This window comes from Sprattus sprattus (assembly GCF_963457725.1).
Source record: "Sprattus sprattus genome assembly, chromosome: 6".
NCBI lineage: Eukaryota > Metazoa > Chordata > Actinopteri > Clupeiformes > Clupeidae > Sprattus > Sprattus sprattus.
Window position 1 is genome coordinate 25802810 of NC_137925.1, and position 24185 is coordinate 25826994.

General features: G+C 42.7%; 4 protein-coding genes across 5 annotated transcripts; 1 reads left to right on the forward strand and 3 right to left on the reverse strand.

The window, feature by feature from the left end:
* Positions 1 to 2871: 2871 nt before the first annotated feature.
* pofut4 (protein O-fucosyltransferase 4) lies at positions 2872 to 5585 on the reverse strand. Its single transcript, XM_080841443.1, has 4 exons — positions 5439 to 5585; positions 4516 to 5183; positions 3736 to 4358; positions 2872 to 3534 (listed from the first exon to the last, which is right to left on the reverse strand). Exons 2-4 carry the CDS (start codon positions 5179 to 5181, stop codon positions 3387 to 3389), a joined length of 1437 nt encoding a protein of 478 aa, XP_080697569.1. The 5' UTR covers positions 5182 to 5183; positions 5439 to 5585; the 3' UTR covers positions 2872 to 3386.
* A 1014-nt stretch (positions 5586 to 6599) lies between these two features.
* rab9b (RAB9B, member RAS oncogene family) lies at positions 6600 to 9120 on the forward strand. 2 transcript variants are annotated; one of them, XM_080840114.1, is made up of 2 exons: positions 6600 to 6653; positions 7398 to 9120. In XM_080840114.1, the coding sequence occupies exon 2, from the start codon at positions 7441 to 7443 to the stop codon at positions 8050 to 8052; it is 612 nt and encodes a 203-aa protein (XP_080696240.1). In that variant the 5' UTR covers positions 6600 to 6653; positions 7398 to 7440; the 3' UTR covers positions 8053 to 9120. The 2 variants fall into 2 exon arrangements, with proteins under 2 accessions (XP_080696240.1, XP_080696241.1); XM_080840115.1 differs by lacking the exon at positions 6600 to 6653 and adding an exon at positions 6686 to 6863.
* A 3059-nt stretch (positions 9121 to 12179) lies between these two features.
* On the reverse strand, positions 12180 to 16463 carry plp1a (proteolipid protein 1a). Its single transcript, XM_080840125.1, has 7 exons — positions 16377 to 16463; positions 14927 to 15113; positions 14575 to 14731; positions 14058 to 14226; positions 13727 to 13800; positions 13493 to 13558; positions 12180 to 13165 (listed from the first exon to the last, which is right to left on the reverse strand). Exons 1-7 carry the CDS (start codon positions 16378 to 16380, stop codon positions 13085 to 13087), a joined length of 738 nt encoding a protein of 245 aa, XP_080696251.1. The 5' UTR covers positions 16381 to 16463; the 3' UTR covers positions 12180 to 13084.
* A 4587-nt stretch (positions 16464 to 21050) lies between these two features.
* On the reverse strand, positions 21051 to 23964 carry pcdh20l (protocadherin 20-like; the record flags this gene model as incomplete). Its single annotated transcript, XM_080840473.1, has 2 exons — positions 21051 to 23573; positions 23917 to 23964. 2 exons carry the CDS (start codon positions 23962 to 23964, stop codon positions 21051 to 21053), a joined length of 2571 nt encoding a protein of 856 aa, XP_080696599.1.
* Between the last annotated feature and the right edge of the window lie 221 nt (positions 23965 to 24185).

The following is a 24185-nucleotide window of genomic DNA, read 5'->3' on the forward strand; positions in this document are numbered from 1 at the left end:
AATCGACCTCAAATCTGCAAGAGCTGCTTCTCTGCACGACTCATTCATATCTGCTTCACTGCACACCTATATTATTAATGCTCACCCCTGTTTTAGAGACCCAATATAGTTATGCATTTCCTGAATGTAGGTCACGTGCAGAGCGTAATTGCTAACAAAAAAAACCTCTTCTGTACTACTGGGCAATTACTGTGGAATTTTGGCATGTCTGTGCACTGTCCACAAATACAGATGTATTTTTTAGTACAGGCATCTTCATAGGATAGTGATATGACCAATCACTGTCCTCGTCCTCTCCATCAATGTTTACTTCACTAGTCAGACAATAAACCTAGGAGGGACAAAAATGGAACAGAAGCATTCCTGAAACAGTTCATTTTGCTACCAGTGCCAAGAAGAAAATGTACTCAGGTATAGGCAGGTATTTCACAGGCCTCCTCAAATGATGGGATGGATGCCGGTGATACTCAAGTAAGGGTTGAAGGACCTGACCAAGAGAGAGACTGAGTGGTTATGAAAAGATACTCCTCCTCTGCCACTGAATTAATGACAGGAGCCACCTCCCCCTGACACACCTGTGAAAGGAGTGTGGAGAGGAGAGGAGTAATCGTAGTAGTAATCATATCAGGGGAGGTAGAGGTCGCACAGTCACTAGTAGTTTTTTTTGTCAAAAACTGTCTCCTACTTCAAAAGAAATTGCAAAGTTGAACAGACTAGATATTTGTCTATAAAGTACTATCAACCGTGACAAAAGCTCAATCACCATGGACAGGTGAGTAACTTGAGTTGCAGAGCATGGCAAAAGCCTTTGTTTACTTCCATCATCAACAGCAGCATCTAACAAGGTTTGGTTTAGCTTGATGACGTATATACTACTTTCCTTATCATTTTAATGCAAGGGCATTATGCAAGATTGGTTACTTGGTGAGTGTATAGGTGGATTAACTGTGTAGTATGGCACAAACAGGATAAAAAAAAAAAAAAAACATTTGTATGTAGGTCACCTAGGCTGGTCTTTCTAGTTCTAGTTTCTAGTCATTAGCTGAATCCAACAGAACAGTCTAGAAAACTGATTATCACATTACCGTTCTGAAGACTTGGATTACAACCATTCATTGTGTTCCCTGTTGGATTATGTCGCCCTCTTAGAACAGTCCTCATTTTGGAAAAAAAGGTCTCAGATCTCAGTTACAACACCCACCCCAATGTGTTGAGCATTCCTCTGAGTATCGCCTGGTACTGTTCAATTATCAAATTATTCTCAATCCGAGTAAAACTTTTTTTTTCAAGACTCTTAAAATTGTTAAGTTATTAAGTTGTTAACAGGAAGCCCGTGAGGGAAATTTCACAATAACCTGCATGACATGAAAGCATACTAGCCACCATGAAGAAATATGTGGTCCTTGAGAGCTTAACACTTATCTTATCTCTTCGACAGTTCCTCCCACAGACCCTTGGCAGGCTTTGAACAGACTTGCACGACCCCAGTCAAGGATTCCAAAAAGTATGTCAATGGGAGAACTGGATTGTATGATTTTGGAAGGGGAATATCAGGTCAGGTTAATATATTTCCTTACGGTACAAATATTTCCTTCACACGCCTCTTTTGTGTATAGGGGCTTGGTGGTCTTGAAGGAGTATGTCAACACATCAGAGCTGTCAAAACATGACTTGAAGCATGTCACCACGGGCAGGTAAAGGTGCAAAAGGTCATTCAGAGAGTAATAATTAACAATGCAGGTCTATTCAGGTCTTCTAGCAGTGAAGGTAGACTTGTTGTATGTTTATGCCTCAAAGAATACTTGAAAAATACTGAAAATAGTATGTTTATCTGAAGCGTTGTCTGCTATTAACAGAACCCCTAGTTTAAACTGCTGCACAAACTGTCTGCTATTAGCAGAACCCCTAGTTTAAACTGCTGCAGATACTCACGACCACCTGAAGCTGAAAGAACACAATTATTGGCCGCAGCCAGATTTCTTACGCCAGCTGTCATTTGTAACAAATTTGCCATTTGTTTTTGCAAATGAGTTATAGAAAGTAATTATTATTTTTCTGATTTAATCTTAGCGACAGGACTGTTTGCACATACTGTGGAGAGCCTGTTGGCTCGGATACCAAGATCACCATTGAGGATCTCAACATTTCCTGCCATCCCTCATGTTTCAAGGTACTGTCTTTCAACAGCAAACCTCTGGGCAGCTCTCAAAGTAAAGTAAATGCCATCACAACTATCTACAGTACATTAACACTTATTATTGTAACAGAAATAACTGGATTATTTTGTTGCAGTGTGGCATATGCAGAAAGCCAATGGGGGACCTGCTCTACAATATGTTTTTGCGTCGAGGGACAGTTCATTGTGAGAGCTGTTATGAAAAAGTAATTTAAGGAAAAATGTAATTTCTAGTCAACATGCATAAGTAGAGGTGCAATATATTCTGCTGCTTACATCACTCCCATCATCATAACTTACTCTTAATACTGTGAAGGATGCCATGAGTAGATCTTGAAATACACTTGAATGAATGACTGTTTTGTATTGCCGGCCAGTTAACATAACACCAGACACACTGTCCTAAATCACTGCTGTTAACCCTGAAAAGTGAAGATTAAGGAATTCAAGTTTTTCTTTGAGTTGCAGTTAAAATGTGAAACCTCTAAAGATGAAGAATACACTATCATAACCTATGTTACAACAGAATTATTTGTATGGGGTAATTCTTAAGCCATGATCTGTAGACATATACATACTTTTGTCTTATATGCCCCTGAGCATTGAGACAACAAAAATAAATGTTTGTTCAAATGAAGTGAATTGTATAGTTTTTCGATCACAGCTTGCTTTATAAAAACAGAGTAAAAGTCGGATGATAATAAAAATGTGTATAAACATTACAGCGCCTACTGACACCGTCTGTACAAGTTTACGGACAACAATCAAATCTGTGCATTTTACAATTAACTACACAGTATGCATTTGGTGAAGTCTGTGGTTTGAATTTCCACTCTTAAATAAATGAAAAATAAAATGAAAAGATATTTGTGTAAATCTGTCCCATAGAAATAAATGACCGCTTCCTGAGAAACAAGAGTTTGGTGGCTGTGCTTTGCTGTACAGGATTATCTTTGGATACAAATCTATACATGATTGTCACTTTCATAGTGTTTTAAAATATTGCACCACTTAAAAAACGTTTCCTGTGTGTAAAAGAACACCCATCCGTCACCTTTAGCCTCTAAGAGGGTACACAGACTTGAAGGCCCTTATCTCTAGGGTCACATCAGGTGGGACAGACGATGTCGGAGCATCATGCCTCAGTTCAGAATGTCTAATTGACCTTTAGCTCTCCTCTTTGAGGCATCATGCCACAGTTCAGAGTGTCTCAGTGACCTCTAGCTCTCCTCGTCGCTATCTTCTGTATGTGACTCCACAGCAGTGCGGGGTCAGACTCATTCAGTCTGATAAGAGAGTCCAGACCCTCGGCTTGGTCCAAGCTCTGCCAGTAATCTTGGGGCCACATCTGGAGCCAGCTGCCACCACAAAAACAAACGCAACACACACACACACACACACACACACACACAATAACATAAACACACACACACACATACACACTCACACACACACAAAGAAGCACAATTATTGAAATAGCATGTAAAATGTCACTATGTATTAGGATGAAAAATGTAAGTGTAGTGTTTTTGGGAAAGATGACCAAACTATCATTGTACCCGTCATTTGGAGGAATATCCTCAACTTCACCATAGCCAGGACGTGGCAGTGAGCATCCCATGTGGGAGTTATTTGCCATCTTTGGTGGGGGATGTGGGTGAAGGTCCGGGTTACGCAAATGGGTCCTCTCAGCCGCCAGCCGCCTGTTCTCCTGGTCACAAACGTAACACTCAAAGCCGTTGAGGTAGTTGGGTTTACTCATGTCATTGACACCCCACTCCCTACTCTCCAGTCCTTCCAGCAGTCGCAAGTTGGTAATCTTACTGGGAGTCTTGAACTCCAAGTAGCGTGAGTACTCTGTGTCGTCGCTGTCTAGGGCCATAATGAATTCTGCAAGCTTGCGCGGGCTTGAGAAATCGTCGATGATGATGGCAGAGTGTGAGTTGGGTAGCCAATCGGCCACAGAGGAGGACCCTCGATAGATGGGTACACAGCCCTGGTGCAGTGGCCGCCAGAGCTTCTCAGTCATGTAGTCTGAGCAAAGGCCGTTCTCCATCGCCAGGTGGAACTTGTAACGTGCCACAAAGCTCATGAACTCGCCGTCCTCACCAGTGGCTGTGCTAGTGTCGTCCAGACGTTCTGGCAATGGTTTGTTGTTCAGGCACTTTCCATATGAATCAATCTAAGGAGAGAGAAGACAAAGAGCAAGAAGACGACACACAGACTGATTAGAAATTGTAGGAATTACTAACCGTACAAACAGTGAATGAAAACCTGTGATGTCTCTGTCATTGGTTCTGTGTGACCACCGTGGTCTACGGCACATGAAGCTCTCTCACCTCGATGTACTTCATGAGCTCCTGGACGTAGCGGTCCCGGTCAGACGGCACGTCACAGTGGGACTGCATGTACAGCACCGGGGCCAGACCGGTCCGTCTCCAGCGGTTCTTCTCCTGCAGAGACACAGTCAGGGGCTGCAGCAGGTAGTCCAGTGAGGGCAGCCACTGCAGGGTGAGGGGGTAGTCGGACTCACGCCTGAACGTGGCCGTGTAGTTGAAGAGTCGGATGCCAGGCCCGTGGGAGAGCACATAGTTGTTCATGGGTGACTCCTCGTGGAACAGCGCCCATGTTTGGTGGGGCAGGCGGGGCAAGGGTGCCTCGTAGGCCCTGAAGTCTGTGCCGTAGAAGATGATGGCTGCGGTGCGCTTGTACAGCTGCACCTTACGGTTGCGTGTGACCAGGCAGGAGGAATGGTTGCAGTCGATGCGCTCGGTGTCAGTAGGGAAGTGAGGGAATAAGCCAGCACTCCACCAAAGGATGATTGGTAACTCTTTGTTGCCCCGGAAATCATGGTTGCCAGGGCCTCGGTAAGAGCTGACTGAGGCGAACTCCATTTCAGTCAAAGCACTCTGAGGCTGGAATGCTCCCTGGTCCCCAGGGTTCCACCCTTCCTGACCCCAGCATGGTAGAGAGTAAAGCAGTAGCAGCCAGCTGACAGCATCCATCTCTGAAACAAATATTATATGTATTTTTTTAAACTGTAGAATATGTCCATTTTGTATTGTAACAAGACGTGTTTTTGAAGGGTAGCCTAGATGAAATAGAAGTGAATAGTTAAATTTAAGAAATGGTTGATGAGAAAAAAGAAAGAACGATGCACACAAAATAGGGTAACAAGCAAGAGCAGTTTACTTAATGCCTTCATTAGCTTACTTGGAGGCCTGCATTCCAGAGAAATTTAAAGCAATTTAATTAACGGTACCTTTACAACAGTTCAGAACTACGGCAGCTCCAAACCGTTATCAATCTAAGTAACGTTACGCATCATTCGGCGACTTTCCTTATTTGTCCGGTTTAACCCTGGAAAAACACGAAATAAGGTTAGGCATCTGTCCCTACTCTCACGAAAATAAAGTGGTGTTATTAAAGAAAAATAGTGTTCCGGTTCCTCGAAACCTTAGGTTGAAATATCAGAATAAAAGTCCACTGTTTACGTTGCCACGTCCGAACCCCGGTTAAATTCAGTATGCAGTCTGCACATTGCACACATGTAGCAATACCTGGGTTGGTTGCTGGATCACTGCCATTGATTGATGACACATGTTATACGAACACAGTTTATATTAATACCAAGCAGCGGCACTTTAGCTTCACTGGAAAGTGAGATTGACCTCAGATAGGCTTTCACGATTTGACACTATGTTACACAGCACACACCCCAGGATTTAACTGGCTTGTTTAGTTCACTGAATAGGCAAGGCATTCATACACCGTGGTAATTCAAAGGGCTTAACAAAGAGTAAAAAAAACTGAAAAGAAGAGGTAAAGTGCATTTTATTTGTTAATATAACCAAAAGATGCTAAAATAAAATAGATACAATTTAAAAAAGGGTGTAGATTCTAAAATACCACCTTTAACAGTAGCTTGTGAAAACTTCTTTAAAATGTTTACGCCTTAATTTGTGGTTGAAAAAGATGTAACAGTGTATTGTGTTGAAAATGTGCAGAACCAGCGGTCATTCTTCTGATTTGGAAGCAGGCTATGGGATTAACCAACCACGTAATAAACTACATGGAATAAGCCATGTCATAGCTAATTATCAATCGTGTGTGACATAATTTGTGGTAATCTGTATCATTGTTTTCACATGGTGCTTAAATCTGAGTTAACCCCAAGATATGTTGAGGAATGCTCTCACGACCTGACTTGCTAATTATGAATGCACCCAGAGGGTAGGGCGCTTCCCGCAAAAACAATGATAGAAAACAACTTTTAAATTTGGGTATGCCACTTCCGTCCTACAGAAACAGCGATGTAGGTAGGTAGGCAGACAACGTTATCGACATTCGTATGGATGGGCTCTAGGACCGGGCATCTAGGATGCGGGAAGGCGCATCCCTAGCAAGTTCATAGCATGTTTAATCACAGTGGTGAGCTGGGCAAGCGACGACTCTTCATATCATGGTACAGAATGAGGTAAATTATGGGGGCAGTTTATAATTTACCTTGTTTTGAATGTAAGATTTAATTCTTGAGAATGCAAATTATATTTACGTGAGGAATTTCTGTTTGGTTTCATTCGGCGATTTGTCATCAAACAACCCAGCCAGCTGCCGATAATAACAAGCTAACAGACGGGCCATGAACCGCTTCAGTATTAGCTAACTAGCCACGACATTTCATAAAGTACGTATCTATTAAATTGTTTTGTCCAGTTTCGTTTTAACCAGACATTGCATACAGCTTCTGATTGTGAATACATATTATATTGATTTCTATGCAATTCTGAAATAGTAGCTAGATAGCATAGCCAGACATTTGCTGAAGTCCGTTAGCCTGTCATGCGCGGTTTTGGTACTTCCTGTTTCGGTGACATCTGTCTGACTCATGGTTGTTATGAGAATGTAGCTTCCTAACGTTAGAAGTGACCGTTATCCCGGGAATAAAATCATTTCATGCAGTGAAAATAACCTTAAACATGTAAACATGCCCTATGAGCTGTATGTGGAGAGGTTGCTCACCCTGTGTGATATGCTGGGTCATTGACCTCTTTATAACCTGTGGTAAAAGTAAACATACGAAGTAGGCCTAGGTCTGTGTGTTGTAGCTTTAATAGTTTTCTTTAAGGTTGTTTTTGTTTATAAAAACATATGAAAAAGTATGAGTAAGTGATTGGATTTAATTGTATATGGCTATCCTGACAGAGTGTATTCTTGATAGGTTACAATAATCCGTCAGTAGTCGTCCAGCCAGTGTGGCCAGCATGAGTGGGAAGAGCCTGCTGCTGAAGGTCATCTTGCTGGGAGATGGGGGCGTGGGCAAAAGCTCTTTGATGAACCGCTACGTGACCGACCGCTTTGACTCCCAGTCCTTCCACACCATCGGGGTGGAGTTTCTAAACCGGGACCTGGAGGTGGACGGACGGTTGGTGACGCTGCAGATATGGGACACGGCTGGCCAGGAGCGCTTTAAGAGCCTGCGCACGCCCTTTTACCGCGGCGCTGACTGCTGCCTGCTCACCTTCGCCGTGGACGACCTGCAGAGCTTCCAGAACCTGGGCTGCTGGAAGAAGGAGTTCATGTACTACTCAGACGTACGCGACCCAGAGCGCTTCCCGTTCGTAGTGCTGGGCAACAAGGTGGACAAGGAGCAGGAGCGGGAGGTCGGGAGGGACGAGGCACGGGCGTGGTGTGAGGAGAACGGCTGCTACCCGTACTTTGAGACCAGCGCCAAGGACGACACCAACGTGGCCTCTGCCTTTGAGGCGGCTGTGCGTGAGGTCATCAGAGGGGAGGACCAGATGGACCATGCCCTGCTCAGCACCACCATTGACCTCCATGGCAACCGTAAAGCCACCCGCTCCGGTTGCTGTTGAGTCGGCCCCACGCACTACTCCTCTGCCTCCCGGCCCTTGTGCTGTTCTTACCCGTCCTCACTTGGTTGTTTCTTGACTCCCTGGCTAGTGACGTTTCACAGGTACAGACTCAAGAAGCCATTGAGTGGTTCTACTGCTAATAATAACCGTGTAATTGAGATATGGTACTGTTGTGGCACTATGGCCTTAGATGCTGTTTGATTGACAGCATTCATTTGCTTCCTGATACAAAACACATTTCAGTTCTGTCTGTAAAATATAAGTGTCAGAATGAATGTATTGGGGTTCCTGGGGATGTAGATGTTTTTGGTCCAGTAACCACAGAATTGGGATTGACTCCTGTCACCACACCTTGAAGTATTTCCAAGAGCACAGCTTGCTGCACTACGGTTTCACATAATTAACTTGCATAATATTTCGAGGTTGTATTAGGTACTTGACATGCAGTTCCCTCTTCCAGCAATGTTACAGCTCATATTATGGTACTAAACATGGCTAAGAAAGCATACTGGGCAAACAACTACTTTTTATTCAGTTCTGCATCAAAGAAAGTCAGAAAACAAATTTACTAAATTATTGTACAAGTATATAGTGTATGGGTATAAAAGGAATTTAAGGTTGTTTTGGAAAGGAAGATGCATTACGGTTTCTCTCTGTTACATGGATATAATAGGTCTGTGAGACTGGCTACATGAAGTTAGCGTTGTTTATTTTATCCTCTCGTCGTTACAGTGATCCTAAAGCCTTTACCGTTTACCTTTTTTAATGGTTTGTTTTTGTTACTGACTGGACCAGGTGCAGTGCACTTTGTCCCATGAGAGGATGACAAAAGTAGGGTGCAATACACAAAAGCTGACAAGTTTATCTCCTCGTTTTATTGTGTGGGTTTTGGGGGCTTTTTAAATGGATGAAATACTGTGTCAAGGGTTTCTCAAAGGACACAAGCAGTGACTGGAATTACATGCAAATCCGGTCTCCTAAGGAGAGGGTTTCACAGTTTCAAAAGTATTAATGACTGAGTCTTTGGTCCCTGTTACACTGAACCATTTTAGTTAGTGGTTCCAGAAGCCATGCTCTCATTCACTGCTGCATTGTGTCTTGACGATGCAGTTTGAAAACATTCCGGTCTCTGAATTCATAACGCAAATGTACTCTGTACTTGTCACACTAATCTGAATGAAAACTTAGTGGAGCACAAGCCTGCGATCTTTCCATCTAAAGACAACCCCGTTTTATTTTGATTGCCATTTGGCATTTCCTGACATTTCTGGAGATCCGTGTCCCATATGTGTTTTCAACACTTGTTTTCAAGGCATGTTCTCCACTTAACTGCTACAAAGTCTGGAATAGAATTCCACAATTTAGAGTAATTACAATAATCAAACTTTTTTTTCCCTGCATTCATCTGACATTTCTGATTGAAGAACGATTCTGTGGGCTGTGTTGCAATGTAGAACCATTATAAGTTAAGCCGTGACGCCTATACACTATGGATTGTGTTCAAACTAGCCTACATCTGCATGGCGACCCCAAAAATGCTTTTGATGTGGCTGCGTCATCATGTACATTTCTTTGAAATTTTGTCTTGCTTATCATTCGATCTGAATCATCAGTGTTGCAGGTAAACGGTACACTGTGAAGAGGAAACTGTAAAAACACTGTTACTGCCACTGAAATATTGTGGTACTAAATTAAGCTAATGGGAAACCATTTATTTGCATTGGAGTTTCAAAACCCCACATTACAGTATTTAACAATTCTGTGTGGTACACTCACAGTCTTTGGTACAACAGAAAAAGCAGCTGTTATCAGCGTGAATGCAAAACCAATCGGATGATCTGCTTTGATGTTACTTGTCTTATCTCACTGTTTTACATGTTACATTCCTGAGGGCTTGTTAAATTAATCCCTGTAAGGGAATTCTGACTGTGTATCAAACATATTGTTCAAATATTTGAACTCAGTGGGCATCAATTAATAAACAAAGCTGAAGCCTGCCTTATGCTCTCACTTGGATGTGAGTTTTAGCATGCTGCCTGTCTCTGGCTAATTTTACACCCTTACAAAAAAGGGGCCCTTGTCCTCATCTGGGAGCCTTGAACCCTGAAGGGTTCGTTATTTAATAAAATGTTCCAAGTCTGTGTTAAGAGGATATTTTTTTGTTTATGTCCTTATGGGTATCTAAGTTTGATCTTATTTCTGTTTCGAGTCATTGAATTTTTTAATTTTTTTTTATCACTGCACCGTTCATGAATTTTTCAGTGATGCTGAAATCTCATTTGCAGAGGGCTCGACTGCATAGAATGTAAGCAGTGGCAGTGTGTGTAAACTTGCTGGAGAGCTCTGGCAAGCAGATGGCTAATACGCATAGCAATGGGCATTCATTCGTAAGTCCTGCACCAACTGACACTGGAAAAAAACCTGCAGTTTCCTACACCACAAAGTGTTGCACTAGTAGATGCTTTGAACTGAGAACAAATTGTGTAATGTTCCCTGCGAAATTGCTGGAAAGCTCCTCATGTATCCAACCTCCAACCATCAACCATCGCCATCTCCGATCATCTCTTCAGTTGCACTAAGGAGGTCAGGACAGGCTTTGTTTACAAACCTTACTAATTTAGTGGTGAATATCCAGTGGCAATGCTATGAATAAATCATGCAGAATACCAAACGCATTCTGAGTGGTCTCTTTTTAACATGGACAAGAAAAGTGCTTATTTGGAGAAATGTCTTCAACTATACTCTGACCTCTGTTGTAGGACCTTTTATTCCACAGCAGTAAGGATTGCATTCCAAAAAAGATTAATAGTGCTTGTAGCTATGTGACATTAGTTGTTTCATAGCTCATATTTAGTTACAATAATAACTGAAACATTTTGAACTGAAAGTAGACTATTCACAAATAATCTGATAAATGTGCTAACTAGAATTCAGGTCTAGGTCTTCAGGTCTATTCTTTCATCTATTTGTACATTTTGTCTTGGTAACAAATGGGTTTCAGATTTTATGATCCCATCTTTTTCCATTACAAAAAATAATATTGGCTCTTTACTTGACAGTACACCATGAAGAAATGTAACAATAATGTTTTACTTTCTCTCAAAACAAGGAACTAACTTATCTTAGGTTGCAGCAATATGCTACCTTAGAAAATATCAAACAAATTCAACTAACAATTATATTTCTGATCTCTGGGCAGGTTCAAAGATAATGTTAGCAACTCCATATTCTTTGGGGGATGGAGCCAGGCAGCTGTTGCTTGGTCATATGTCCAGTATCGATGGGGCATACGGGGAATGCAGGTTCCCATTGCGGTCCTTCAGCAGATTTCCAAAATGGGCGAGCTGCTTGCTCTCCTCCCAGTGCAGGTGCTGTTGCTGCTGTTGCGGTCTCCTCAGCACAACCTGACTCACTGCCAGGTGTGTGGAGTAATGAACCTGCAGGGGAGAGAGGAGGCTTCTGCACACCTGCGCCTGTACACCTGTGCCTGCTACACCTGAGGCATCTACAAAAATCACACAGCCCCTTATTTCATCCCCAGACTGGTCATGCATGACAATTTCTCATTCAAATTGTTTCTCAGATTTTTTTTTTTATTATCAAATCGTTTTCACAACTTCAGTCACCAGGTTAGAAAATGTAACCTGCGCTGTTGGATAAAGTATAAGCGAAATAAACCTATCCTCTATCCATAATTCCAACAAATATTGTTAGTAAAGGACATCGAAATACTCTGAATATAACTTACATTTTTCTGTAAGGAGTAATTACACGCTGGCCTAAGGTAAAAGTTGTAAAATGTTATACAATAACTACAAATTGTTCACATGACAGTTACTGATGCAAGACGATGCAGCTCAACTCAGTTGACATAAAACATTAAACTTGCACAAAGAGGTGACATTTTGCAAGCACTAGGGGGAGTCCACACACACATAACCTGCAGTTTCGCAGAAGTATCAGACCATCTTGGCACATCTTTACACAATTCCTTTTTTTGTTTTTTTTAATTGAGGCTCCTTTTCATACTAAAAACAACCATCTAAGTACATCATTCTACTGAAGTAGCAAAAAAAAAAATAATAATCCCCCCCCCCAATCCAATGCATGTTCGGAAACCACTGAAAACATCTGAGTGTGCAAGACATCTGGCTGCCATCATAGACAATGCCTCCCCCAACTATTTGACTATTGCTGTGCCACCATGAAGAGGGGGTTGTTGCTGAGCCGTGTACCAGGCACATAAGGCTTCCATTCAAGCAGCCGAACCATTTTAGCCCCTCTTTGTGTGCAAACCCTCTCCTCTGACATGTAAAATGACCCCTTGCGTGTGGCAGTGACAGGTTTGCGGTAGATACCTCTCTGATTGGTCCCCTGTCTGAGAAGGCCCAGCTCTATTGTGAAAACCTTTCAACTGCCCACTAAAGGCTGTGAGAAAGAGGCACTGGGGTCACAGCAAGACTGCAAGTACTTTTTGTGTCTGGTGCCATGGCAACCAGATGTAAGTGATGGTCTCCTCAGTAACCAAATCATCATTTTCGGTGCCGTTTTTTGAAAGCCTTGCTGGCAAATTTTCAATATTCCATATCAACATGTTTAGGGGAAGAGTCTCCTTTAAGTACATTTCTTGGGTTGTGAAAGACTAAATAAATCTAAGCAAAAACTCAGTAAATGAGAGAGATGCAGTCACTAGTATATGACTTTAGCATTTGAAAATTGAACAATACTAGAGATAAACATAATTAATAAAAAAAATATGGTTCAGGTCCTCTTTACAAAAAACAACATTTACAAAAACAACACTGGTTTTCATCTAAAACTAACTCTCCCGGTTTTCCAGAACTGCCATGACAGTGCTACGGTGAGTCAGTGACACATCCGACCCAATGATGAAACACGTTCTACACCTGTGCACTGGCTGATTAAAATGCTCATTTTTAGCAACAAGTCCAGCCTGGGAAGAAGTTCCCAGTCCCTAGTGTGCGCCTCGATGTGCATTGTTCATAGGAAGGACAGAAGAGAAGAGGACAGCCTAACACCGTGGACTCATGCCTTTTCTTCCCAAGTACCTCAGCACCGCAAAGTTATAGGTGGTGGAGACCACATAGGTCAGCTGGAGAGAGAGAGAGAGACAGAAGGAAACACCAGAGAGATGACACCAGAGCTTCAGTAGGAGAAAACATACACGGCTCACATTCTGTGGATAATATCAGATTCATACACACGCGTCATGACATTATCTAACTGACGAAAAATGTTCCCAGCGCTAGCTGAAGGCACAGCTGCTTGAGTCAGACTGACTGGGCCCGGGAACAGATGGGCCACAGTCTGAATGCGCATAACTAATGAGAAGTTGGATTCCTTTACACCTACTACAACTCGCTCTCAGGGGCGCGACTGCATTGTGCGTGAGAGGCCATGCCCCGAGCCGTGTACTCACCAGAGCCAGCAGTGTAATCCCAGCGCCCGCAAATGCTGCTATGTACAGGTCGTAGGTCAGAAAGAACTGTGAGACGAGAGGGAAAAAAATACTGTGCCTGAGCAGGAGGCTAAAGCCAGAGGGGAAGAGCGGTTCCTTTTTGGTGTCACTTTCATTTATGGCAAGATTTTGATGGAGGTCCCAGCGGACTCACTTGGGAGGTTGGAATCACACATAGCCTGAGGCTTAGCTTACCTCTCTTGTTTTGCACACGTTTGACAGGGTCATACCGCAGGCCTTCCCTGGGATGGCATTCCAAGGTAGCAATCCTTGGGGAGACAAGAAACAAGACTTGTTTGATTTTTTTGAAGTATTTGTAGAAATGGATGCCTCGTTTCTATAAAGTGATGAAATGACTTGCAATGCTATTCTCAGGGGTTTAGTTGAACAGACAGGGCCCAGGATTGAACTATACACTCTCATGAAAGTGCATTTTTAATTATGATCCTTGACTGTATGTCCAAGGAGGATATCTTTTTATACTCTGACTCTGACTGAACTTAATACAAATTCGGAGGGCACTCACCAAACTGTCTGGCATCAATACACAGCTGGTTAATGCTTGTTGGTGTCTCAGTCAGGACATCGATTGTGTGGCAGGTGGCATCCATGTTGTAGAAGAAGTACACTGGAAGTGCTGACAAGGCGAAGACTAGGAGCCATAGGACAGCCAGGATGTACGTGACCGCAATGAACTGTCAATGGATACAAAAGAGACACCATAATCAGACCCTGTCAGAACCCGTCAGAAAGATAAATACCAAAGAAGCACTAAATCATTAATTTCTTTGGCTTGAGTCAGACAAAGAACATTTACACAAAGACTGAAAAGAAGACAAACAGAAGAACCGTGGTTTCAATTCAAAGTGCAAACCTTTCATCTTGGACAACCTCTGCGTTAAAGGTGCTTGATTAAAACAGGAAGTCACTGTGAGTTTTCGCGTCACCGAGCTGTATTGTCATTTCAGAATTTGCCGACCTTACCGTGGAGCTGAGGCAGCGACCACACGCTGTGCTCCTGAACTCGCCGAAGGTGTCCTTACCGTGGAGCTGAGGCAGCGACCACACGCTGTGCTCCTGAACTCGCCGAAGGTGTGCTTCATGGCACTGGTGGTGTAGAAGCCCTCGGCCAAAAGCACTATGCAGTAGAGGAAGAAGAAGGACGCCAGGCCGTAGATGATGTATTGGAAATACTGAATTCTGAGAGGGAGGAACAGAAAGAGTTCTTAGTGATAAAGAACAAATGAAGACAAAATCTTAAAGCGAAACCTCTGGATTTTATTAACCTGGGAGTTTCCCTTTAAACTAAATTTAATGTGATTGAAATGGTCAAAACTGTATTACTGACAGAGAATCAAATTTCTGTTACAAGATGTGGAGGTACTGGACACTCACAGATATGCTAGGGTAATGTAGTCTTCCAGGTTGCGGGCGAAGTAGGTTTCTATGATTCTCTCGGTCTCAGTGAGAGCCTGGTGCCCACAGCCACAGAACAGGGCGATGCCAGAGAAACACAGCAGGGTCGCCAACAGGGAGGCATAGGGCACTCCCCCGAGGCATCGCATGCAACATTCATAACAACCTGAAAATTACAAAGAAAAGCAAAATCTCTTATGACTCCAACGCACACAATAACACTGTTGAAAGGGATAATAACGATCTCTTAAAGGCACGTTCCTTTAACAAATAGTTTGGGGGTTCTAGAGAGTGGGAACCCTCAATCAAGACTTGATTACAGAGCATGCAAAGCCCCATTAGAGCATATAACCAAGGGAGCAGGTGTCACAAAAAGACACTGCAGCTTTCACATCAGACCACTTTACTCCGGGCTCAGAGTTATGCAAGAGAAAAACTACTTTTTTTTATGCTGGTCTGAGTGCTCGTCAGCAGTCATTCTGCTCCAGGAAATCATGTGCTGAACCTGAGCTCTGGGGGTAGATGGGCCAGCCGGTACCAACTCCAGCTCTGCTCCTCTGTCCATTCAAGGCTTGTGCCTCGGAGAGTGTGAGAAAAGGAGGAGGTCCAGCAAGCTCCCTGACAGAGAGAAGCTCCTTTTGTGACTTCATGGACAATAGTCTTTGTCCCAATGCAGAGAGGAGACACAAGGGCCAGCAGTGTCAAGCAAACAAAAGGCAAGAGCCACCTCGATCTCATACGGGCCAGCACATCCATGCCCGGGCTCTAAGGGGGTGGGATGGGAATTGTCAGCCAGGGAAAGGGAGAGCACACCATGGTGTAGAACCGTGGTGTTAGACACCAGCTTGCTGGTGTTGCACACATTGAAAGGGTGTTTTGAAAGGACTTTATATATACCGCCTTAAACAACAACAAGGGACGTCAAAGAAAAGTACATTTTAAAATAACTAATAATAATTAGTAGGCCAAAAATGTACAACTATACAGAAACACGTTTAGTCATAAGAACCAAGAATTGAGTTACATATACAGCAAACTTAAATAATTACAATTAAACCACACAATGACAACAATGAATGCAGAAATGGCCAAACTATCTTTTCAAGGCTTTCGTCAGTATCAATCTCTACGTCACGTTCCAATTTTGGGGGTAATCAACAAGGTGATACACAAGTAACTTGTTGGATGACTACACAAAGCTGAAACAAAGTTAAACTTCCTATAGCTACAACGTTTAACAGGTGAAACATAGACCTGAGAGCCCTGCACATTAAAAATGTAAGCTGTATTTCAACTCGACTTTTCCGTTTCATAACTTCAGTCAAACCATAGCATTTTTGAAGAGTTTTCATTTTTTACTTAAATCACATCCCTGCCTAAGTAGTTTGAGTGGTGCAATCATTAAAACATTGGGCAGCATTTCACTTACCCATCTCGAAGACGTCTGTTGGGCTTGTTCACCAACACGACGATATTATATGCGATGTGCCTGATGTTCCCCGTTTATCAATCTGACTCCTTGCTCTGCTTCTTCAACAATGAACAGATTCGTTGGTGCCTCAAAGCCGAGGCTTGAAGAAACAATGTGGCTTTTGAATATGCTGTTGGCCCACACCAGAGCGGCCTGAGTTCAAGTCGGTGAATAATTAAGGGTCAAAGTTCCTCACGCCTTGAGAAATTAACTTGGTTCACCTCATTGTTCGAGGCATCGCCTTCATCTGCAGCGCCTATTTTTCTAGAGATTATGTGGAAAAAGAGACGATCAATTACGAAGATTTTGGTGCTTAATCATATCCACACAAAGGCAATGTAACATTTCAAAATCTCAATGTGCACGAAAGAAATTAGGTTATGTTGACGACACCTGTTGAATAGCATTGTCATCCCAAAGGATTTAGTTGAGTTCATGATAACTTTATTCACGGGATTTTTTTTAATCCGTTCCCACCAGTTTGGAAGGTTGAGGATGCAGTAAGGTCACAATGTCTTACAGCAGCTGGCATGTCTGATAATTACTTATGTGTTCATGAATGTGGTGCTGAAAAAAATTATGAGTGGTGGAAAGTTTTTTTTAAAGTAATTTACAATACAAAGCCGTATTCCACACGTCACTGCTGATGGCATCAACAAGGTAAGGAGCTGTGTATGGCATAGCCAGAGTGTTTATCTCCGTGTATGGTGTCTGTCTGGCCTTGGCAATTATTCAGTTTTGTTAGAATGGGCAATGACCAAATACCTCAATCACGTCATCCAGTTATAAAGTAAGCATGATCATACTCTCCGTAATGTTAATTTATATATATATATACATTTATTATTTGACCTTTTCATTTCATTAGGCCTACATTTAGTTTCAGAATGGAATGTCATGATTTGCAGCCTTCTGTTCTATTTTATAAAAACAGGTTGAATACATCATGATCGGTCCTTATTGCAGGTAGCCTACGAAACCTACTTGCCACAAGCTTTATATTTATATTCAAGTGGATAGGAGAGAGAGGTTAGAATGCAGAATACTGGCCCTTAAGATATGTGTGTGAAATGTCAACTCTTCTGCAATTTTGTCACTTATCTATTGAGGTGATCTGTTGATTTATAGCAAGTGTGCTTACTACTCTTCCTTAAATCTGCCCTAGGCTGAATCTGTTCAACAAGGACTATTCTTCAGCCTTCAGCCCAGACTTGTACATATGCGTATACGCGTCTTTGAGAATTGTGAAAAGCGCTATCTACATGTGATGTATTATTATTGTTATTCATTATTATTATTATTATTACTATTATTATTATTATATGATTGCAGCTGGTTGACCGGATCTCTATTCTGTGAATGAGGGAGCTAGGAGACTGAAGTTGAGTGCTGCTGTAAGAGTGGTAGGGTTCTCTGCAGTGCCAGAACACCACAATCTCTATGGTGTGTGATTACTGAACACAAGGGGGCAGTCTTCCCTATTGTGAGTGATTGGTAAGTTGTGATGTTCAAAAATTGGGTTTCTATTTACATTAGTTACATACAAAGTTTCCAAAAAAATCATGTTTGATCTTAACTGAAGCATGGTATCATTTAATTCTTAGAAGACTATTGTTAAAATATTGCAATCTCACCAGCATTACAATATTTCATCTTGAATTTAATGTTTTTAAAGACAATATAGTATTTACAGTGTGATTTGTTTGTTGAGAATTCTTATCGTGACTTGTTCTGTGAGTCTGTTAAAGCTCAGCACCAATAATTGCTTGAATAATTGCAAACATTTTCACATCAATGGACCTGAGAACCTTCCCCAGGGCAAGGGACAGGCCACTGCAGGTTTCTACCTGTAGATACACTTAACGTTATCATGCTCACATTGAATAGCAGTTGTGTAAAGTGTTCACTTGCTTAAATGAACTGTGATGCCCTTGGAATCACAACCCACTGTCACTAACATGATCACAGCACATAGTGTCAGTGTTGCTTACGCCGCATCCCTTCATTTGCAATTTAGCATTCCCACATTTTGTTATTAGCAATCAGAACATGCAGAAAAAAACACCTACTATTTGGTTCACTCCTTTAGTTAACCACCACACTATGACAGATAGAGTAATGATAGAGTTAACCACCACACTATGACAGATAGAGTAATGATAGAGTTAACCACCACACTATGACAGATAGAGTAATGATAGAGTTAACCACCACACTATGACAGATAGAGTAATGATAGAGTTAACCACCACACTATGACAGATAGAGTAATGATAGAGTTAACCACCACACTATGACAGATAGAGTAATGATAGAGTTAACCACCACACTATGACAGATAGAGTAATGATAGAGTTAACCACCACACTATGACAGATAGAGTAATGATAGAGTTAACCACCACACTATGACAGATAGAGTAATGATAGAGTTAACCACCACACTATGACAGATAGAGTAATGATAGAGTTAACCACCACACTATGACAGATAGAGTAATGATAGAGTTAACCACCACACTATGACAGATAGAGTAATGATAGAGTTAACCACCACACTATGACAGATAGAGTAATGATAGAGTTAACCACCACACTATGACAGATAGAGTAATGATAGAGTTAACCACCACACTATGACAGATAGAGTAATGATAGAGTTAACCACCACACTATGACAGATAGAGTAATGATAGAGTTAACCACCACACTATGACAGATAGAGTAATGATAGAGTTAACCACCACACTATGACAGATAGAGTAATGATAGAGTTAACCACCACACTATGACAGATAGAGTAATGATAGAGTTAACCACCACACTATGACAGATAGAGTAATGATAGAGTTGGCATGTAATTGGCCAAAAATCACATACTAAAATATGTGATCTCGTTGCTTTTGAAAATGTGACAAATAGTTAGTTGTATTATCAGGTAATAATTCTAAAGGAGTCAATATCCACTAGAGATTGCTCAAATAGTAGTATAATATTAGTAAATATCAACTTCCAAGTCCTTTTAGTTATTAAATTAGATTCATTGGGGATTCTGTGTCTATATCTTTTCACTCGATCAATACAAATCCTTTGATGTGATTATCTAAGTTGATCTTGAAGCAACTTAGGGTACTAAATGTAAAGTTATATACCTGCTTCTGTTAGCAGACCAAATGATCTCCGTAAAATCTATGAATGGAAACACATTAAAATGTGAGGAATCTTAACATTCTACTAAAAACAAAATTACCATATACATAGGTCTCTCTTATTTTTCTTTTCGATGATCACATTGTTACACCTTTTAATAAGATAAAATGATCCGAAACACACAAGTGATCTTTAAGTAGTTAAAGTAGGTCAGACTGTTGGTTAACCCCAACACATTGCCTCAAACATGCTAGATTCTGTGCCTGTTTTATATCATTAACTCAATAAATTGGTCCAACAAAAACTCTACCCACCACTGCACTGTGAGAGATCCGTCTTGGTGGGACAACAGCGGGCGCTATCGAATAACAGCATGTCAACCTTGTGACTTGAGATGGAGTGTGCCTCCACTGCGGTCTCACTTGTCTGTGTAAACCCGCATCGCTCCTTTGGCTCCTCTCCAAGCCAGGTCCTTGGGAGACTTTCATCACCTCCCTTGAAGAGAAACGTTAAACCTCTTTGTGTTCGTTAATACCCGAGACTTCCATCAATTATAGGGGAGAAATCCGAGAGACCCCTAAGAAGAGTCCACTTGCCTAATAGCAGGAATTACAGTTGACCATTACCTAAACTCTCCCTCTGCCAGAATGCTCTACATTGCATTTATAGCATTTATAGAGGGGTTATTGCATGACCATTCATATCCACCAAATGTAGCTAATAACCCTTGATTAAAATGTTCTCGAAAGCAGTTGGTTTAGATTGTAACTCAAGTCATAAATTCTAAAATGACAACATGGAAACAGTTAATCAACTCAGTACTGACATCAGGCATAAAAGGCTCAGGATACCTGTAGGCTACCACTTAACACATATTATTGGAGTGTTACACAATGTAGAGAAGAAGGATGGGATGTATGTGTAGATTCACATCCCTCATTATTTGCCTTTGAAAGAAAGAATTGGCAACCTGACAGAAGACACATAACTTAGAATGAATCTTTGCCTTAGCAAGTGCAGCACCTTCAGTTTAATTTCTTTTGTGCTTCTCACGACAGGTAGTAAACCTCCAAGCTATCGGTGAATGGGGTGGAAGAGCGTGTTTACCGAGGAATGTCAACTAACTCACTTCAAGCATATCAATGTGAAGTCTCCCTTGAAGACTGATGACATCGGGAGATTCATTGTATTTTATCTCAAAGTGTATTTATTTCAAAGTATTTACTGTTTCCTAGCTCCAGGAGATTATATTTTGTGGATGATTGGTTTCCAAGAATATGACTAAATGGGTGACAAAACTGTGGCTTGTTTAACTTTACCCATTGCTTTTTCTGTTTGTTTCCACACATATCTCTACAGTATGTAAACAAATGTGGCAGTTTAAAAAATGTACATACTTTTAATTTTAAGATACAGATTTGTATAGATAAAAAAAGATGTTCTCTGCTGTACCGAACATGTAAACGATCTGTAAATACATGAGTCAGTCTTTTTCCCAGTGATCAGAGCTACGTTGCTCCCTCAGAGGCATAATTTCACAGGCCTTTACATTTACATGATGCCTCCTGTTTCTCTGCTTCACAAACAGCCCCACGGCAATCGATAAGAGACACAGAGATAACACCACCATGCCTAAGCCAAGGAGGAGTATTAACTTGGGATTTTGACCATACGGCTCACTGGTCTCACACGGATTTGGCATGGTGGGCCGTGGGAGTCTACTTGGCAAGCTTTTTGGAACACTGTTTAGGTGACACTGCGCCAGCGTCTCATTGACCAGCAAGTTAACCCACACTGTGGTCTGAAGAGGGATTGGCTTCCCCCCATCGCTCACCACAATGAAGAGGTGGTGCATCCCATAGTCCTGGCCCATCAGATGCTGGGCGAGCGAAACATTGCCCGAGTGCGGGTCAATCTGGAACGGGCAATTCTGAGCAGGCTCACTGCCGACGAGATGGTAGGTGATGTCGGAGTTGATCCCCGAGTCCACGTCCACAGCGTAGATCCGGGTGACCATCGAGCCAGCAGGGGTGGAGGGTGACACGGTGAGGCAGGTGAGGTTGCTGCTGGGCAAGATCACCTGAGGCTGGTTGTCGTTCATGTCCTCGATGAAGATCGTGACCCTGGCGCTGGAGGACAGCGAGGGGCTGCCCCTGTCCAGCGCCACCAGGAAGAACTCGTACCGGTCCCGCTCCTCGCGGTCCAGTTCCTCTGTGCAGCGCAGCGTCCCCTGGATGTTGTCCATGACAAAAGGGCCGGTGCCGTTAAACACGCGCACGTCCACCTCCCCGTTGTCCCCTTTGTCTATGTCCGTCACCCCAATCTTTCCCACTGGCGCCAAACGAGGGATATTCTCCATCACAAAGAAAATGAAGTGAGGAGTGAGGAAGGCTGGCACATTGTCATTCTGGTCCAGCACGTGCACAGACACTGATGCTGAGGTTTCCAGCGGTGGGATGCCACTGTCTCGGGCCAGCACAGTCAGAGTGTAAGACTCCTGCTGCTCTCGGTCGAGAGAGACCGACACCGACAGCTCACCTGTCACGCGGTCAATGTGGAAGATTGGGGAAGCGTTCCTGCTCAGTCTGTAAAATACTCTTCCATTGTGCTGACTGTCTGGATCAAATGCCCTGACCTGAAGAATGCCTGCCCCTGGCTTATTGTTCTCCTCCAGAACGATCTGATAGTGTGTTTGATTGAACCGTGGGGCATTATCATTCACATCAACCAGCAGTACTTTGATCTCTTTCTTATAATACAGGCACTTGCCCTGGGCGTTTGTGATGACAACAGAAACATGGTATTCTGAGTGCATTTCAAAGTCTAGTGGCTTTGATGATGAAAGGAGATAGTTACCATTTTGAGTTTGTGGTTTTAGGGAAAATGGCACGTCTCCCTCTATAGAGAGTACGCAGCCGCCGACGCTGTCTTCCAGCTCTAAAAGGGCCAGGGCTGCCGGCGGCATGTTCTCCTGTAACAGTATCGTTTGGTTTTCATGCTCCGCTATGAACCTGATCTTGATCACCGGCTCGGGCCCTGTCACTGGCGTCACAGATACCGTTACCTCAGAGGTCGCAGGGGGGGAGCGGGGGGAGCAGAGCGGGTCGCTTGCGAGGACGTTCAGCACAAACTCGTCCGGGCTGTCGGCGTGAACATCATCAGCTAAGGTGATCAGTCCACTGTGTCTGTCCAGCTGGAACAAGGCCATCGCCTTATCTGAGTTCTTCCAGCTAAAAGAATAGTCTATGGCGGCATTGGGACCAACGTCTCTGTCTGTGGCTTTCACCTGGGCAATGACTGAGCCCTTGGACGTGTTTCCACTGATGGTAGCTGAATGGGGACTGTCTAGATCAAACTCTGGGCAATTATCATTGACATCAGTCACCGTAACCATCAGTGTGGCAGTACCGCTGAGTGGTCTCAAACCATGGTCTACAGCAACAAGAGTCATTTGATGGTTATCCTGAACTTCACGGTCTAGTTCCTTTTGCAAAACAAGCACAAGAGTGGGTCCCCCTTCTATCACTGCAAAGAATTCACTATCATTTTGCAAATGGTAGGTAATCTCCCCGTTGATGTCAGAATCCCGATCCTGAGCTTCACCATCCAAGATGAAACTTGCCCCGACACTTTCATCCTCTGCCACACTGAAGCTTATAACACTCTCAGGGAAAAGGGGGGCATTATCATTGATGTCCTCTACTATCAGTACAATCTCTATGACTTCTGTGATGTTCTGTGGGCCAACAACAGCATATAGAGTGATGGTGCAATCACCATCATGCTGAGGAGGGCACACGATCTCTCTATCGATAATCTGTTTGGTAGTATACAGGTCCCCAGTGCTTTCATGTAGGTGTATGTAGTCTTGATCAAGCAACCGGTATGGCCCTGGGTAATCTCTGCCAATCGTGCCGATGTGGACGCCTTCCTGCTGTTCTTCCTGGACACGAAGACTCAGTGCACTGCACATTGCTTGCTTTAAAACAACCACAAAAAGCACTTTCTAGAAGGAAATAAGGAAACAAACACTGAAACAGGAAATAGGTTTCATGATATTATGGTGTTGCATTCAACCACGTCAGCCATGCCACACCTGCTCACTGGATGGAGTGGACTTCACTCACAGCCACTGACACATGTTTAACCATTGTTAATACAATTACATTTCAACTAAACTAACTAAAAAAACGTGCCTGCCAAGATTAAAAGATTACGTTTTAACAACAAGTATTCTGTTAACATATTTGTATGGCTTGTATGATGACCACATGATTTACACATGACTGAATACAAAACATTCCTGTATGTGAGGCTGAGACCAAGTGCTTGGGGTTTAGGTTTCTTACCTGCAGTAGGACAGCGGCATTCATGTTATCGCAAATCCCATCGCCCATACTTTAAAACCATGCTAGCAAGTGAGGAGCAACAGTGTGCTCGCACGAGGTGTACTCTAACACACGACGCCTGTCTTTGAATGGTCCCCGCCCCCTTCACTTCAGGTGTAGGCCTACTGTACAAACTGTTGCGTATGCTTTACCTGCTGTCCAATCAAAACAGAGGTTTCACATTCCTAATCCAAGTCATTATCTTCTTTATGCTATCATTGAAGATATCA